The sequence below is a fragment of the Anomaloglossus baeobatrachus genome, chromosome 4 (assembly GCF_048569485.1).
Source record: "Anomaloglossus baeobatrachus isolate aAnoBae1 chromosome 4, aAnoBae1.hap1, whole genome shotgun sequence".
Classification (NCBI taxonomy): domain Eukaryota; kingdom Metazoa; phylum Chordata; class Amphibia; order Anura; family Aromobatidae; genus Anomaloglossus; species Anomaloglossus baeobatrachus.
The window spans coordinates 589,892,412-589,906,273 of NC_134356.1; the positions used below are offsets into that span (position 1 = coordinate 589,892,412).

The 13,862-nt window shown below is 41.7% G+C and overlaps 1 protein-coding gene across 3 annotated transcripts in view; it reads right to left on the bottom strand.

The window, feature by feature from the left end:
- The window catches only part of SLC4A5 (solute carrier family 4 member 5), a 274,330-nt gene that overhangs the window by 60,434 nt on the left and 200,034 nt on the right, over nucleotides 1–13,862 (bottom strand). For 2 of the 3 annotated variants that reach the window (XM_075346132.1, XM_075346131.1), the window contains exons 17-20: nucleotides 10,893–11,093; nucleotides 9,090–9,203; nucleotides 3,875–4,036; nucleotides 3,516–3,694 (exon numbers count right to left, since the gene is read on the bottom strand). In XM_075346132.1, the coding sequence (XP_075202247.1) occupies nucleotides 3,516–3,694; nucleotides 3,875–4,036; nucleotides 9,090–9,203; nucleotides 10,893–11,093 (656 nt within the window). The remainder of the gene's footprint in view (nucleotides 1–3,515; nucleotides 3,695–3,874; nucleotides 4,037–9,089; nucleotides 9,204–10,892; nucleotides 11,094–13,862) is intronic. The other variant, XM_075346133.1, reaches the window with a different exon arrangement.

Here is a 13,862-nt window from a genome sequence, read left to right on the forward strand (position 1 = left end):
CGACGTGCATGTGATGAACGGATTTTCGTTCAATCGCAATTGCACGGAGGTTTTACACGCTACAATCATACTTACGATGCCGGATGTGCGTCACTGACGAAGTGACCCCGCCGACACATCGTAAGATTTATTGTAGCGTGTAAAGCGGGCTTAAGGGACCTGAACTTATGTGTTATAAAATAGCATTAGTAAGAACTAGGGTTGCTGCAAAAGAAAAAAAAAAAGGAATAAAGCAGGACAGTTATATTTACTGACCTTCCTCGTGGCTGTAACACTGCTTCCAGGTCCGATCATTAGCTCTCATGCTTTCATTCCAACCAATCACAGACGCTGTCATAGAGGATGGGGGCGTCGTCTGACTGCAATCGATCACATACACCGGGGTTGACTGTGGGCGGAGGAAGCAGTGAATATGCATGAGAGCTAATGATTGGACCCGGACGCAGTTTTACAGCCGTGGGGAAGGTCATTAAGTATAACTGTCCTGCTTTATTCCTTATTTTCTTTCTTTATCCTTTTTTTTTAAATTTCTATTATTATTCGGGTGACCAAACCCGAAAAGTAACACGGACATCCCTGACAAGTCTGTGTTTGGGGTCCATGCAGAGACACTAGGTGTCCGATGTGGACCACAAACTTTACAGTTTGGGTTCATTCATCCCTAATTATAAGTAGATTACAACCATATTATAGTAACCAATTATAGTTGATTACAACCAAAAGCTACAATAAATAAAAACCTATAAATCACAAAAGGCAGATTAAAATACTAAGTGCAAGGGAAATAGACCAAATTCATTATTGTATATGATGGCAAATTAAAGTAACCGGGACTAATTTGGGTATTTTGGTTTGAGTAATCAAATAAAATAAGCAACAAGTAGTAAATGTATACATATGCATAATTTTTATGATGTTGTAACATAACCCTCAAAAGTTAATTTAATTTGTAACAATCATTGTATGTTAAAAAGGAGGAGAAATAAAAATAAATGGACATAAAAATGTGCAAAATGGTAAGTAGAGATGGAAGAAAAAATATTACAGAAGCCTAAAAATATATAAATTGAAAGCAAAAATCACATTGGATAAAAGAAACAAAGGAAGAAAATGAACAAGAATTAAGGAAAGTCCAAGTGGGTAATTTACAGACCCAGTAGCATGGTGAGTCTGAGCTTTTTCCCTGTGACTCATTCCAATGGTGTTTCTCATAGGCTTCCTCAGGGAAGTCAAAATCTTGAATGAGCATCAATTATAGGCTGAATCAGAGACCAGAGGAGAACAAATCCAGGGGCCTACAGTATAATGGAGTACTATACCTTCAAATCTAAAGATGTAGAATTCAATGTTGAGTTTCATTTAAAATCTGAAGGTTTGACAACGCATTTTGAGACTTTAGAGTCCCTTTTTTGAATAATATCTCCTTGACACAAGAAAGGGAAGCTACAGTCCTGATGCGGGTTGTCAAAGCCTGAGACTTCAAATGAAGCTCAACATTGACTTCTACATCTTTGAAATTTAAAATAAATTGCTCCATTACAGGTGTCTGGATTTGTTTTCACTTGGACTCCAGTTTCAATGTCGATAATTTATGTTGACTGATGCTCCTTGATGAATTCTTTGGCTACAATCTACTACACTTGATGCTATTTAACACTGGAACTACTGGACTCGTGACACCTATATAGAAATACATGGTGCAAAGTAGTCAAAATGACTACCTCAGTAGTTCTAGTGTTAATAGTATTGTGCCCTTATGTCACCAACAGTTCAAGGTGAGCCTTCCTATAGTGCCATCTCACCTGTACTATGTAACTAACCTTATTGAACACCTTACTGTTCTCTCTTTTATGGTCACTATTGTCACAAAGTCACTAATAGTATCCACTAACCTGGCCACTTTTTTTATGCAGATGAACTTCGTGGCTAAATTGTCACATGAAATGTGCAATACTGAAGTTCTCATTTAATCATTAGCCCAAGTGGTGAGGGAACAACATTACATTACTAGAAACTTCCGATAGGGCCACTTATCCTGAGTTAACTTTTCTAAACTCGTACTTTTATGGATGAAAATCAAACTTGAGGTGCTGGATCACTGTGCTGCATCACTGTGTACGTACTAAGAGGCTAGTGTGGGGACAAGTCTGATCTGAGCATTACATTTTGGAACAATTGAGGAACATCATATGAGGTTATGTAACATCTGTACAGGCTCCGGCTTCTGCCGCTAGGCGGCGCCACACCATTGTTGTGGGTGATAACAATTCTATTTTATTCCTGGGGCTGGTAGTTCGGTCTAGTCTGGAAGCTACAGGTTTAAATCTGTTGTCTTGGTTTTCGTCAGCACTGTGTGGGGCTGTTTTCAATAAACCCCAGAGAGCCAGCTCCCACTGCTAATTAATAGAGATTCTATCCTGCTTTGTCCTCAGTCCTGTGTTTTGACCTGATTTCCCGTTCATTGACCTTGGGCTGACATTTAAATACCCACTTGTTTTTTTTTATTCTGTTTCTGATGTGACCTAGATCTGACCCTGCATCCTTCTGACTTGCCTTCTTGCTAGCTTGTACCAACAGCAGTTGACTCTGTGGCCCTTACCTAGGGACCTTTAATTTATTCCAGACCCTTGTACAAGGGCTAAAGGTTGAAGGCCAGGGAAAACACTGCATTTTGGGACATGGCGTAGCTTGTGCTATGCCTGTTAGTGGTAGCCAATTTGGAGCTGCCAGGTGACTATTAGCTGTGCGTGAGTGACTGGTTACAGGCTTTGGGTTCTGAAAATGCAGCATTATCTTGAGGTTACAAGTAACCTTAAGGGTACTTTACACGCTGCGACATCGCTAGCGATTGCTAGCGATGTCAGCGCGATAGCACCTGCCCCCGTCGTATGTGCGACATTTGGTGATCGCTGCCGTAGCGAACATTATCGCTACGGCAGCGTCACACGCACATACCTGTGCAGCGACGTCGCTGTGACCACCGAACAATCCCTCCTTCAAGGGGGAGGTGCGTTCGGCATCATTGCGACGTCACTAAGCGGCCGTCCAATAGAAGCGGAGGGGCGGAGATGAGCGGGACGTAACATCCCGTCCACCTCCTTCCTTCCGCATTGCCGGTGGACGCAGGTAAGGAGATATTTGTCGTTCGTGGGGTGTCACACATAGTGGTGTGTGGTGCCGCAGGAACGACAAACAACATCGTACCTGCAGCAGCAACAATATTAAGGAAAGGAGCGACGTGTCAATGATCACCGTTTTTGTACGATTTTGCGATCGTTGATCGTCGCTCCTTGGTGTCAAACGCTGCGATGTCGCTACCGGCGCCGGATGTGCGTCACTAACGACGTGGCCCCGACGATATATCGGTAGCGATGTCACAGCGTGTAAACCACCCGTTAGAGTTTGAAAATAATTTAATGGATTTTTTTTATCTCCCGACTGACCTGCACATATTTTAAATACACGCAATAAGTATGTTTTATATGTATGTAGACAGACTACAGATTTTCACCTACCTTACTCCTAAAAATTGTGGCTGTTCTCCAGGGGCGCTGGTCTCGGTCTCCATTTTCAAGCTGTCAATATGAGCAATTGAGATGACGGTTGCTGCCACATACCAAGGCAGACCCATAAAGGAGCAAACGGCCATAAGGATGCCAACCCAGAAGAGATCTAAGTGATAACCACATGCTTTCTGAAAAGACAAAAGATTTTCCCAATACAGGTCACTTATTGTCTAACACAAAGTACAGGAAAAAGTTCCTCTATTTATGAGCCTACATTTTATATTCTGATTATTATACTTTGCTGACATTTATGTATAGTACCGTCAGTTGAAAATGACCATAGGAAAGAGAAACATTTCATTCCATACCCTTAGCTTATGCTCCTTTCGGTTTACAATGACTGCTGTAATCTGTTCATCCATGAAAATCAGGATTGTCACCAGTAAAGCAGGTAACGCACTGGCCAGATAAATCCACCAAGGATTCTTCCCAAATGGAAAAACAAACCAGCCCCGGTCTGGTCGTGTTGGCTAGGAAAAAATTCAAGCATATAGATTTTCAATACGTATTTACTTTTAAGTATTTCGAGCTGAATTTCTGAAGATATGAAAGGTTTTTTTTTGCATTTTATTGGGAAATAGAAGAAAACATTTAAGAAAATGATGTCTACATATAAGTAGGTTCAGACTGCACAAAAAGCATAAGAAGATTCTCAGGTGATACAAGGTTATACACAATAGTAAAATCTAAAGGTTCAGAAGAAGACTACCAAATTACAGTCGCTTACCACTAGGGTCTGTTTCTTAAAGGGCTTGGCCACTACTTTGACATTGATGGTCTATCCTTAAGATAGGTCATCAATGTCTTATCAGCTGATTTCAGTCCCGGTGGCAGCAACAGGCAGCAGGAAATGCTCAGTTACGATGCTGCTCCATCTTCCTATAGCGGTCAAGGCCGGGTACTCACATCTGCCTCCTATTGATTAGAATGGCAAGTGGATGTGCACTACCTGGCTGCAGCCACTATCAGAAGATGGAGCAGGGCCGGAACTGAGCATTTCTGGCCAACTACTGCTAGCGCCAGGGGCGGGGGTGTGGCATGTCGAACTCTGGCTGATCAAACATTGATGACCTATCCTAAGGATAATTTCAGGGATAATTAGTAAGTAATGGAGATGTAGAGTCCCTTGCAAAATTCAGATATAGATATCACCGAACTCTTCATGAAATTCATGTAAAACGGGATATTTTATTTAGACAGACAGGTGATGTATATGTGAAGGTACTGGAAATTGCAACAAGAAGACGTTTCCACCTGGCTAGGTCTTTATCACAACATCGCTTGAGTATAACTAGTATATGGACACAGACTGATCAACTGGGACACAAGCGCGGGAGCGCCCATATACTGGTTGAATTCTATATCTGAACTATCCTAAGGATAGGCCATCAGTGTCAAAGTAGTGGACAATCGCATTAAGAAAAAACTGTCAACTCAAAACAAAAGTAGGAATAGTACCAGCACAAATCCGTAAAACTTTTTTTTTCAATTTTGATCAATGCCAAAAGTCATAAAAACAAGAAGGTAGGTGGATTCAAATTAAAAAACTGATATAAGACAGGTACAGGTAGCGTGTTTCTGGCCCAGAGTGGCCCTTAGTCTCAACCTGCTGAAACTCCAACTTGGGAAGAATATATATAGGAGGATAAAAAAAAAACAACCCCGGCCCGTCTAGGCAATAAAATACACTTGCGGACTAAGGGCGGCTTTGCACGTTGCGACATCGCAAGCCGATGCTGCGATGTCGCACGCGATAGTCCCCGCCCCCGTGGCAGGTACAATATTGTGTGATAGCTGGCGTAGCGAACATTATCGCTACGCCAGCTTCACATGCCCTCACCTGCCCTGCGACCGTCGCTCTGGCCGGCGACCCGCCTCCTTCCTAAGGGGGCGGGTCGTGCGGCGTCATAGCGACGTCACACGCCAGGCGGCCAATAGCAGCGGAGGGGCGGAGATGAGCAGGATGTAAACATCCCGCCCACCTCCTTCCTTCCGCATATCCTACGGAAGCCGTGGTGACGCCGGTAGGAGATGTTCCTCGCTCCTGCGACTTCACATACAGTGATATGTGCTGCCGCAGGAGCGAGGAACAACATCGGACCATCGCGTCAGCGTAATTATGGATTACGCCGACGCTGTACCGATGATACGATTACGACGATTTTGCGCTCGTTAATCGTATCATCTAGGCTTTACACACTACGATGTCGCATGCGATGCCGGATGTGCCTCACTTTCAATTTGACCCCACCGACATCGCAGATGCGATGTCGTAGTGTGCAAAGCATAGTGTAGCTTACTGGAAGTGCGGCTACAGGGAGAAAATGAAGGTATAGCCTCCTTGTAGCAGTTATTGGGGGGTGTAGGAAGCAGTTACAGTCAAAGCTCAGTATATATTGAGTGCGGCTGTAATAATGCCCTGACACTTTGACAGTTGCAACGTGTCTTCAGAGCAGACTGTCAATCAAAGTGCCAACAGCATGCTCACTGTATACTGGGTCGTGACTAACTTCCTTGCTCCGCCCCAGTGACTGGAAGCTAGCGGCTGCTTGGAGAATACACCATCATCTCACTGCAGCCGAACATTCAGTAAGCTGGCTATACAGGGTTTTAAATATTTACCTTCAGATTACATCTACAGTTAGGTCCAGAAATATTTGGACAGTGACACAATTTTCGCGAGTTGGGCTCTGCATGCCACCACGTTGGATTTGAAATGAAATCTCGACAACAGAATTCAAGTGCAGATTGTAACGTTTAATTTGAAGGTTTGAACAAAAATATCTGATAGAAATTGTAGGAATTGTACACATTTCTTTACAAACACTCCACATTTTAGGAGGTCAAAAGTAATTGGACAAATAAACCAAACCCAAACAAAATATTTTTATTTTCAATATTTTGTTGCGAATCCTTTGGAGGCAATCACTGCCTTAAGTCTGGAACCCATGGACATCACCAAACGCTGGGTTTCCTCCTTCTTAATGCTTTGCCAGGCCTTTACAGCTGCAGCCTTCAGGTCTTGCTTGTTTGTGGGTCTTTCCGTCTTAAGTCTGGATTTGAGCAAGTGAAATGCATGCTCAATTGGGTTAAGATCTGGTGATTGACTTGGCCATTGCAGAAGCTTCCACTTTTTTGCACTCATGAACTCCTGGGTAGCTTTGGCTGTATGCTTGGGGTCATTGTCCATCTGTACTATGAAGCGCCGTCCGATCAACTTTGCGGCATTTAGCTGAATCTGGGCTGAAAGTATATCCCGGTACACTTCAGAATTCATCCGGCTACTCTTGTCTGCTATTATGTCATCAATAAACACAAGGGACCCAGTGCCATTGAAAGCCATGCATGCCCATGCCATCACGTTGCCTCCACCATGTTTTACAGAGGATGTGGTGTGCCTTGGATCATGTGCCGTTCCCTTTCTTCTCCAAACTTTTTTCTTCCCATCATTCTGGTACAGGTTGATCTTTGTCTCATCTGTCCATAGAATACTTTTCCAGAACTGAGCTGGCTTCATGAGGTGTTTTTCAGCAAATTTAACTCTGGCCTGTCTATTTTTGGAATTGATGAATTGTTTGCATCTAGATGTGAACCCTTTGTATTTACTTTCATGGAGTCTTCTCTTTACTGTTGACTTAGAGACAGATACACCTACTTCACTGAGAGTGTTCTGGACTTCAGTTGATGTTGTGAACGGGTTCTTCTTCACCAAAGAAAGTATGCGACGATCATCCTCCACTGTTGTCATCCGTGGACGCCCAGGCCTTTTTGAGTTCCCAAGCACGCCAGTCAATTCCTTTTTTCTCAGAATGTACCCGACTGTTGATTTTGCTACTCCAAGCATGTCTGCTATCTCTCTGATGGTTTTTTTCTTTTCTTTCAGCCTCAGGATGTTCTGCTTCACCTCAATTGAGAGTTCCTTAGACCGCATGTTGTCTGGTCACAGCAACAGCTTCCAAATGCAAAACCACACACCTGTAATCAACCCCAGACCTTTTAACTACTTCATTGATAACAGATTAACGAGGGAGACGCCTTCAGAGTTAATTGCAGCCCTTAGAGTCCCTTGTCCAATTACTTTTGGTCCCTTGAAAAAGAGGAGGCTATGCATTACAGAGCTATGATTCCTAAACCCTTTCTCCGATTTGGATGTGAAAACTCTCATATTGCAGCTGGGAGTGTGCACTTTCAGCCCATATTATATATATAATTGTATTTCTGAACATGTTTTTGTAAACAGCTAAAATAACAAAACTTGTGTCACTGTCCAAATATTTCTGGACCTAACTGTATATCTGTAGTGTTTCTGGATGCAACAGATTCCCTTTCATGGTAGATAAAACAATAGCCTATTTGGTTTTATTGATGATGTATCCTGTGTGTAATGATAACTACAAAGATGTCAGTGAAATTAAGACTGCTTATGTTCTGTATGGAAGGATTGTCCTATAGAGCCCTAGGTTAACACTACATATTGATAATCTTGTGTATTATAGATGATTATATCATGAAATATTAAATATATAATAATCTGTAAATCATACCATACATTGGATTATATCCTATTGGAAGACCACTCTTACTTTTGATCTTGTTGGTCGTTTTGTAGTGGTCCAACAATAATGAGATAGCTTCCAAGATCATTGAAGGACAATTAGTTTATCTACAAATTAGATATGCAAATAGCCTCTTCAGAAAGGGAGAGGACTTGGACTTGTAACGACGCAGCAGCGATCCTGATAATGTCAGATTGCTGGTCATGATCCCTGCTGCGTCGCTATGTGTTACACCACCTTAACACTACCTATTAGATGCAGCAAACCTAGCCGGCGTAAGGAGACTTGTAGGCCATGCAAATAGAAATTCCCAGATAAGCATTGCTTGCCCTATAAGTCTCCTTACGCCAGTTTGGCATGCGGCATTAAAAGAAATGTTTCCCCTTAGGCCCCAGCCAACTAGATGCAACTTTATGTGAGCGTCTGAAAATTATAATCTTGGTATTATGTATTTTTAAGAATATGTTTAGCTAATTTAATAGTCCTTTTTTTAGTAAACTATTTAATGTTTGCCAAAATCAACTACACTTATATGTTTACAATGGAGGGAAGGTTCTCAATGTGATTCATCGATTAGAGTCATAAAAAGGGGGTTTTCATATGTATCAAAGTTTAGGCTTCCAACATGCTCCTGTCTATTTTATCATATTCTTTACCTTAAACTCCGTAGGCACTTGAAGTTTAGGAGTATTTAATCCAGAGAGCATGTCCAGACCAACAAACATTAGAATGGACACGAAGATTGAGAAGTCACTAATAAGTTTACGAAGCTTAACAATGCAGCGTGTAAAAAGAGAAAGTTAGGAAAAGTTAGAAAAGTCTGTAAATATGCAATATATTTTGAGTAATAAATGATGTATTTGTCTGGTAATGTGCATGGTGATGCATAACTCAGATTACAGAGGGTTTCCACTACACAAGAGGAAAGTGACATAGACTAAGGAAAGGAAATAGACAAGTGGCCAACCTTAATTTCACTAGGAACATGCAATTTAGGCGTCTCCAGCTCAAAGTATGCATCCACACCACAGAAGACAAGGATTGCAACGACAATTGCAAAATCAGACACCAGGGTGCGCAGCTAGGGAAACAGGTAAGAAGCATGGTTAACAACAATACCATGGCAGAAGGTCCTACGGGCTCTACATGGTACACACACAGGAAGAGAATGTAGTTATTTGCCAAGAGAAAACAGCATAAAATACAGTTACAAGAATGTTACAAGAATGTATTCCCTGCAGTGTGGGACTCTCTTACAGCAATTACTCATTTTCTTGATTGCAGAACTCTTGAAACAAATTTTACAACCTATATAAGGATGTAATTTGATCGCCTTTCATTGTACATTGCTATTGTTGATCCTGAAGAAGGAGCTTGCTAGCTCCAAAACGTGTACAACTATGAACAATAAAATTTGCTGATCATATCGATTGCTCTCCTGAATCTATCCGGCAGTGCGGCATGACAATCCATTTCTTCTTTTCTACTGATTGACGGAGGACTCTTGGCACCACCTTGTCTCCTACTTTATCCTCTTGTGACATACCAAATGGCAAGTGCTCTTATCCAGCATTTTTGTATGATGCAGGCTTTTTTCTATGACAGCTAAATAACTCATGCTACTATTCCATCATCTAGATCTGACCATAATTGACAGGAAAACAGTAGCCTATATATCTCATGCTGTGCTAAGAGTGTGTGCTAACATTGACCCGCATGCTGACTACTGCCCTTAGATCACCTTTCAGGAGTTTTAGCCATTGAACATATGCACTCAACTCATTCATTGACCCTAATAGGACCTTGACAATGTCCCTCTGCCAGACATATTGACCCGTGCTCCTACAGTCAGACGGCAGGTAAGCTATACTCAAAAACTCACTGGCTCTGCATTCATTCCCACACACACACACACACACACACACACACACAAAAGAAGGGGCGGAAATATCATTAGTGCACCCTGTGCGACAGAGGTAAGAAGGTCCACCTCCAAAGCAGGTGGAATTGTGCATTTTAATGAGCTTTTGGGCTGTAAAGGGCCCCTTATTTTCTTCTTGCACGGGGGATCTTTTGTATCTGTGTCCACCAGTGCACAAAAGCAACTACAGGCTGCAGTATGTAAATACATAGGAAAGTGCATAACATAACAAAGGAGCATTACACCCAACAAAAAAGTGGGCAGCATGGCCCAACTACAATTCCATTCAAAGGGGTTCCTCTTTTGTTATTGGCCACAATATTAAGAAAAAGGTATACCGACAAAAATATTTTCTTTTGTGGACCACTGCATCATGTGCTGGATTTATTGTAGCAACATTTGCAAATGTTGGGCCATATTTGAATGATCATCCCACACACTTATATTTATCCAGAAAACACCTAAAAAAATGTCAAGCTATCGGTATAATTCACCATCCAAATACTGGTGGGAAAATGTTCAAAATCGTCCATTTCAGCTATGTGTATAGGCAGCTTTACTATGTTCATGTACTGTAGAACTTATCACATTTTCTATCTCTCCCCATGAGGTTTGCACATAGGGGCAATCTATATGTCTACTATGGGGCCTAAGGGTAGATGTGTCCCCTTCAATGTTGGCCTGGTCTCCATTTTAGTGTGTAGTGATATCCCATAGATGTGTGGTCTTTACATGCCCAAATATATTAGCAAACACGTAAGTGAAAATGTATTCTAGCCATGAGAATGGGTTTCACAGTATTGGCCAGGCAGTTCCATAAAGGAAAAAAAAGGATGCAAGTCGCCTTACCTTGGTGGGAAAGTATCGGCTAAACTTGAATTTCTTTAGCGTTAAGGTCATAGAGTAGGTTCCAAAGAAAAGGATGAAGGACATTAGCGCCAGGTCAGGCACATAATTGCATGAGTTTCCCAGTAGGCTTCCTCCATATTTCAAACATTCCTTCATACTGAGCTGGCTCCAGTCCAACGCTGTGTTATTCATGGCATTGTACTTGGAATTCATGTAGGGAAGATGATAACCAACATACTTTTAGAACAGCACTACTCCATTTTTCAGGAAGTAAACAATTTCTAGCTATTTATGTCCCACAGTTAGTACCAAAATTCAATGGTTTATTGGGCATTTGTAGGATGGCTCTACTGTTTTATTGCACCCATCCTGAGATCAGCTTATAAATGTACACCCATACAACTTTTCTGAATAGTCACTAACATCAATTTAATGACAATTACCTAGATATTAGCTTTGTACTAGACCACATGCACCCTATACCCACTGTATGGTGCTCTATGAGTCGGAGATAGTCATTCCTAGAAGCTTCAGATGAATCATGCTATAATCAAAAAAGCCAACATTCTGGCCAAAACGTCACCTTCAATGTATGTATATTTACTGAATATCGAAAAAAGGCCTTCTTTATTTACATATTAAAGGCCTTGTTCAGACATCCATATTTGTGACATATACAACTAATAACCATTCTACATGAGAATTATGGTGGACAAAAGAGTTAATGACTATATTAAATGCTTTATTGTGTTACAATTTACAAAGCGCAAAGTGCAGTCAGTAAAAATCAAATAGAAAAAACAGACCAGGGAAAGATGGCAATGTGAAAAGGTGGGATTCTAAGATTGCATAAGATTGTGGATTTATGTGAACACAAGCACCAATGTGTTTACAAACTAGTAAATATCAATAGCAGGTTGCATTAACCATAGGATTATAGTTGCAACTCCAATATCACATTTTCACATTGGGTGAAAACATTAGAAAATTTTCTAATGATATTGCTGATAACATATTATTATAAATGACTGCAATCATTCTCCCCCTGATAAAATGGTTTGCACAATAACAGCGAAACATGCGTTGGGGATCCCCTAATATAAGCATTAACTCTTTTGTCCTCCATAATTCTCATGTTGATATTGAGCTGCGTTTAGCTGGGCATGAGCAGCATTCTGCTCTGCCCAAGCTTTTCAGATATTTTTGATGGATGTAATTTATTTATTTAATACCCATTTTAGTCTACTTATTTGTTTTAATTTGCACACATATTTGCAAAAAATAAAAATCTGGAGGGATTAACGATTTTTATTTGAATTGTAGTTCAAAATCACCCATTCAAATCATCGAAGTGCTTTTTTCTATTGCTTTATGAGTAGGAGAAGCTTTGTATTTTTATTGCATACAAGAAAAATGGATGCTACACTGATGGGGAATAAAAATCAACATACTGTCCAAACAAATAGCTGGAAATCAAATTCAGCACACTGATCAAAGAAGTTTTCTTGGATACATTTATTTTACATTTGAAAGTAAAAAAAAAAAAAACAAATCCTTTACAAATGAAAGAAAAAGCAATGACTAAATAGCAATCAGTTAACTGATCTGTTTTCCATAGATTCCCATGTTAAAAAATAGATTCTGCAAAATAAATTTTTTTCAAAACAAACAAAAAGGTTGTGTTTGCAGAACTGTTTTGCCAATGGATTGCTGCTGGATGCAATATAACAGATGATTACTGGACATATGAACTTAGCCTTAATGAGGCCTAACTCTGAGTTTCCTGCTGTGAAATGTGCACATTGTAGATTCAGACTGAAGGCAACAAAACCACAAAGAAAGAAATATGGAATCAAGAAGTAAAGAAACACATGTGAAACAAACTCGAATATACAGTATATTAAAGGGAACGTCTCATGTTAGAAAATGCTATTTACATGCAAATGTATGGTTAATCTGCAGGTAATTAGTGTTAAAATCCCCCCTGCCTGTCTGACTGGAAGAGCGACAACAGTGAGAAAATTAATGTATATCTTCTTTGTAGCAGCTCACTTCCAGTCACTGGGGCGATGCAGGGAGCAGTTGCAGTTACCGCTCACTATACAGTTAATGCAGCTGTTATCACTCCCTGACACTGATTGACAGCCTATTCTGTGTAAGGGGGTGGCAGTAGCCTCAAAACCTCCCGACGACCTGGCTTCTGAGCTGTGGTTGGAGTTCCATAGTTCACCACTAGAGGGCACAGTGTCCCCACAGTTGAGTTCAGGGGGGAAGGGATTAGCTCAGAGGAGATGGGGAGGGCCACAAGCGAGAGAGAGAAGGAAGGAGATCGGAAAGAGTGAAGGAGACAAGGAAGCAGGAGGCTGCAGAGTAACACGGAGTGGAGGATAGTCGGATCCTGAAGCAGAGAAGGTCGCCCTGTTGTTTGAAGACTGGCAAAAAGTATGTTGCTGAGGTTCCCCGAGAAGAGGGAGGTCAGCATGGCCAGAGTACCCGTATTCGCAGAGAAAGGTACCGGTAAACCAGGAGGCCGATTGAAACTCTGACAGCCGGGATAGTGAGGTTAGTGTACCGCCCCAGCGCCAGCAGCCGGGCTGCTGCTCGGATCCGGGTCCGCGGTGGCTCGAGGGATCTCTGGACCCGGGAGGGGTCGGCGGACACTCGACATAAAAGGGGATATTTACAGGGGATTTTGTGGTTAGAGTTCGTGACACCACCCACGGTGTGTGGTAAGGTGTAATACCACCGCTGCTGTGGAGAGTGCCCGGTGGCGATGGTATGGCAGCCAGGTGTTTAACCCCTCCATGGGTAGGGGGGAAGTGCCCCTTGGTGGTGGTGAGAGGGGAGCACCGTTGGGGAGGAAAGGGTCACTGCGTACTCACTCAGTCCAATAACGCTGACACCAACAACTTGTAAACGGGAATTCTTAGCACCGCTGTAGCATGGAGGGAGCATGCTGGGATCCCATGC